This window comes from Rutidosis leptorrhynchoides, chromosome 2, assembly GCF_046630445.1.
Source record: "Rutidosis leptorrhynchoides isolate AG116_Rl617_1_P2 chromosome 2, CSIRO_AGI_Rlap_v1, whole genome shotgun sequence".
In the NCBI taxonomy this organism is placed as follows: Eukaryota; Viridiplantae; Streptophyta; class Magnoliopsida; order Asterales; family Asteraceae; genus Rutidosis; species Rutidosis leptorrhynchoides.
The window spans coordinates 662,202,352-662,206,745 of NC_092334.1; the positions used below are offsets into that span (position 1 = coordinate 662,202,352).

A 4,394-nucleotide genomic window follows, 5' to 3' on the forward strand; every position below is an offset into this window, starting at 1 on the left:
TCTATAGAAAGACCAAAATATGAGAGTTAGAACACGCTCATAGTGTGCAAATTTGAGCCATGAGCCAAGCCACTCATAAGAGGCCACCAAAAGATCTCAGCCACAACCCTCAAAATTGTCCGATCCGAGTTCACTCAAATGGAGGGTGAACAACTAGTTTTTTGTGCGAACTAGTAGATGAAGTTGAAAAAAAGAAAATATTAGAGAGGATAAATTCTTATATGTGATTTTTAGAAAGGGTATTTAATTCAAAATCCTTTTATTTTATATAGTGTTAGATATTTAAGATGAAGTGAATTTATTGGTTTTGTGGAAATTTTGTATAAGAGAATAAAATGCAATTAAAATTTAGAATTAAAATTAAATTAATTTTTTTTAATACTCCGTATATTTGTTAATAACGGTATTTTTTACTGTAGTCTGTACGTATAACATTTGAACCTTTATTTTAAACTGAGTTTCATACAATGCTTTTATAACGATGAAATCAAATAGAATTCTTGTTCAAATCTTCCCTCTCTTTCAACTCTCCAAAACCTGCCTCACAAATCACTCTCGCTATTCATCTCTACCTTCACCACACAATCTTGAAACTGTAACCAAACTTATATCCATTTTCAACCAACAACCCACGCCTACACTTACCACAACAGAACTCAGCAAAATCGGGTCAACAATCACTACTGATGTTGTTGAAATAGCCTTAAAAAGCTTCAAGAAATGGGAACCAGCGTTAAAGCTCTTCAATTGGGCGTCAAATCAACCTGGGTATCACCACACATGCTATACCTACAATGCCATGGCAAGTATCCTATCAGGTGCTCGACAAAATGCCGCAATGAAACAACTTTATGTCGATTTGGTTAGTTCGGGTTGTTACGTTAATCCGGGCGTGTTGGGTTATTTGGTTAAGTATTTAGGTAGGTTAGGGATGGTTACTGAGGCGAATGAGTTGTTTGATCATGTTAAGAAGTTGGGTTGTGTTCCGAATGAGTTTAGTTATAATTTGTTACTAGAAGCTATATCGAAGACAGGTTGTGTTGAGTTAATGACTATGAGGATGAACGAGATGAAGAATAATGGATGGATGCCTGATAAGTATACTTTGACTTCGGTTTTGCAGTGTTGTTGTATGGCAAATAAGTTTGAAAACGCATTGGAAGTGTTTCAAAAGATACATGAACTTGGTTGGGTTGACTCGTATGTTTTCACAATCTTAATCATCTCGTTGACTAAAGCGGATGAGGTTGATAAAGCAATCTTTTTGATCAACAAAATGGATGATTTTAAGATAAACTTGAATGAGAAGACTTATTATGTTTTGATTCATGGGTTTGTGAAAAACGGCAAGGTAGATTATGCGTTAAGTCTATTTAAAAAGATGCAAAGTTTTGGTTTTGTGCCTGTGATTTCGCTCTACGCTGTACTCATCGAAGGACTCTGCAAAAATAAAGATTTTAACCAAGTTTTACAATTGTATAATCAAATGAATCAAATGGGTATTCATCCTGATCTGAATGTACTTAAACTTCTTGCATCGGCTGTACATGATGATAATGATAGAGATATAATGCTCTTTCTCAAAGAAGCAAAAGACCATGTCAATAAGAAATCGATGACTACTATATTTAATACTGTGTTGACTAACTTGGTCAATGGGGGATTAATTGACAAAGCCCATCATCATTTGCGAGCTATGATGAAAAGTGATGACGCAGGTTATGTTTCCTTAGATTCATCTTCGTTTGGAATTGTTATTGATGGGTTATGCCAAAAAGGCGAGTTGGATATGGCGTTAACCCTCTTCAATGATATGGATCAAATCAGCTGTGAAAAAAGTTTACTACTTTACAATAATTTAATTAATGCATTGAGCGTTGCAAACAAAGTGGAAAAATGCCATGAGCTGCTCAAAGAGATGAAAACGAATAGATTTGCACCATCAGAGTTCACCCACAATGCAATATTTGGATACTACTGCAAAATTGGTGATGTAGATGGTGCGTGTAACATGTTACGTGAGATACGTACTCATGGGCATCAACCATGGATTAAACTTTACACCATGCTTGTAAAGAAGCTTTCCACTAGCCGAAAAGTGGATCAAGCGTGTAACTTTATGGCCATGATGGTGGAAATAGGTTTTGTTCCTGATATTATTGCTTATTCTGCAGTAATTGATGGTTGGTTAAAGATTGGTGAAGTGGACTATGCTTGTAAAATGTTTAAAGATATTTCTGCTAACGGACGTTACCCTGATGTTGTTACTTATAATACTATGATAAGTGGTCTTTGCAAAGCTAGACGAGTTTCAGAAGCTGTAAATGTTTACAATGAAATGTTACAAAAATGTCTTGTTCCTTCTGTTGTGACATACAATTTGTTGATTGATGCTTATTGTAAAGATAACGACATCGATCAAGCGGTTGGCTTTTATTCAATGATGGCTGAGAAAAACCGAAAACCTAACGTTGTTACTTACACAACGTTAATTGACGGCTTGTGCAATGCTGGAAGATCAGATGAAGCTTTGTTAATCTGGAACGAAATGGCGTGTTCGCCCAATAAAATAACTTATATGGCTCTCGTTAACGGTCTTTGTAAAAACAGGAAACCAGATGTGGCTTTAAAATTGCTTAAAGAAATGGAAGAAAAGAATTTGAAGGCGGATAGTTATGTGTATGTGACGTTAGTAGATGCGTTTATATCTGTATCGAATGCACCCATGGCTCTATATGTTTTAAGAAAAATGATTGAGAATCGAAGGTTGCCAGTTTCGCATGATAAAAACTGTGTAATTTTAAGGGAGGCTGTAGTGAAATTATTGGATGATGCGTCGACTTGTTCTGAAATCCAGAAGCTTATTGAAGATGGTGATCTTCCAATTCATTTACTACAAACATGAAGCTGATACATAAGCATTTTGAACGTGTATATAAACAGACTTTCATCTTTGGGAGCTTGTTTTGATGGATTACTTGGTTTTCAGATGAAGTGATTAACATATTTGATTGGACTCTTGTTAATACAGTGGTTCAGATTAAGAGCAGTGAAAATGTCGGTGGCGATGTTTGTGAAAAAGAAAACGAAAAGCTACAGAAACCAAATTTTAACAAGGTGAACTACAATGTCTTTGCTAATTTTACCACATTTTTGTGAGTTATAATGTGTTAAGTTCTTATAGTTTACATTTGTGGAAGTATAATGGTTGTTTTGACAGTTGAAAGACATTAAAAATGGTTGAAAATTGAAGGCGTTTGGTTAAGTAAAATTCTGAAAGAAACTGATAGTATGGTATCATCAGATGTTATATTGAGTAGTTTCCAGGTTACACACAAAGTTGTATTGAGTTCATGTCTATTTGAGTTCAAATCTGAATTTTGTTTTCTTTTTTCATTCTTCTTACAGTTTTCACTATCAAGTGAAAATGTAAATCTTGTATATTATGGAGTATATATTGTTTGTAGTAAAGATATTTTGCTCAATAAATGTGTACTTTTTCACGAGATAATACACTTAGTGATAATTTAGGCGGGTCATACCGGTTGTTTCAAGTGGGTTATCATGGAGTTGGGCAAAATACAGCTTACATAAAAACAGGTAAAATGGGTCATCAAGAAGGTTTTGGGTGGGTCGACGATTTTAGTCAATAACTTCGTTTCCTTATATAATTAAAAGTTTTTATGAAGAATTTATGCTTGTCAATTAGAAGAGGTGAGCATTTGAAAAGTTCACACATACGTTTCAAATTAGAAAATATTACATATACATGACGTATATTATTCGAGTATCAACTTACTGATAGTTAAATTTGTCTCCCAAAATAATATAAACCCCGTAAATTATAAAATTGGTAAAGAGTCATGTACGGATTAAAATTGGTTTAAGCAGGTTGTTGTACTTGTACCAAAAAAGCTTGTGGGCATGGGTTATAGGTATGTTGACTATAGAAGGAAGGCATGTTGGGCCTAGGTTTGCTACGGCGTAGGAATTGTGAAGATGCCAGAATATATGAAACTCTTCAACATCTGACAGCAACTTATTAAGCTATTAGTCTCACGGTAACTAGCAGGTCTCACCTCAACGGTAAGACCCTTTTCGTTTTCTTTCAAGTGACAACTGCCTCTTCCTGTTGCGGGGGCTTGTAAAAGCAAACCCCCCACCCCAGGGCCCCATCATCTTCGGCCGACTCTCGTTTCGTTTAGTTGACCCTACCCACTTCGAAAATTGTGTGAGTTATAGTGGGCCATGAAGGTGTGTTTCCCCAAAGGAATTAGATGGACGTAGAGGCGTGCGTATCTAGCTACAAGTATCTGGGGTCCTTTGACGCCACTAATATTTAATTTCATTTTATAAATTATTACTAGAATTTTATAAAAAACTACTAAATTTAA

General features: G+C 35.2%; 1 protein-coding gene across 1 annotated transcript; it reads left to right on the forward strand.

Moving 5' to 3' along the window:
* The first annotated feature begins 680 nt into the window (after positions 1-680).
* On the forward strand, positions 681-4,038 carry LOC139893867 (putative pentatricopeptide repeat-containing protein At5g08310, mitochondrial). Its single transcript, XM_071877055.1, has 2 exons — positions 681-3,117; positions 3,936-4,038. Exon 1 carries the CDS (start codon positions 800-802, stop codon positions 2,903-2,905), a length of 2,106 nt encoding a protein of 701 aa, XP_071733156.1. The 5' UTR covers positions 681-799; the 3' UTR covers positions 2,906-3,117; positions 3,936-4,038.
* The last annotated feature ends 356 nt before the right edge of the window (positions 4,039-4,394 follow it).

Excerpts from the sequence above, each read along its gene's own strand:
- LOC139893867 (XM_071877055.1), top strand. The coding sequence starts at position 800 with ATGGCAAGTATCCTATCAGGTGCTCGACAAAATGCCGCAATGAAACAA.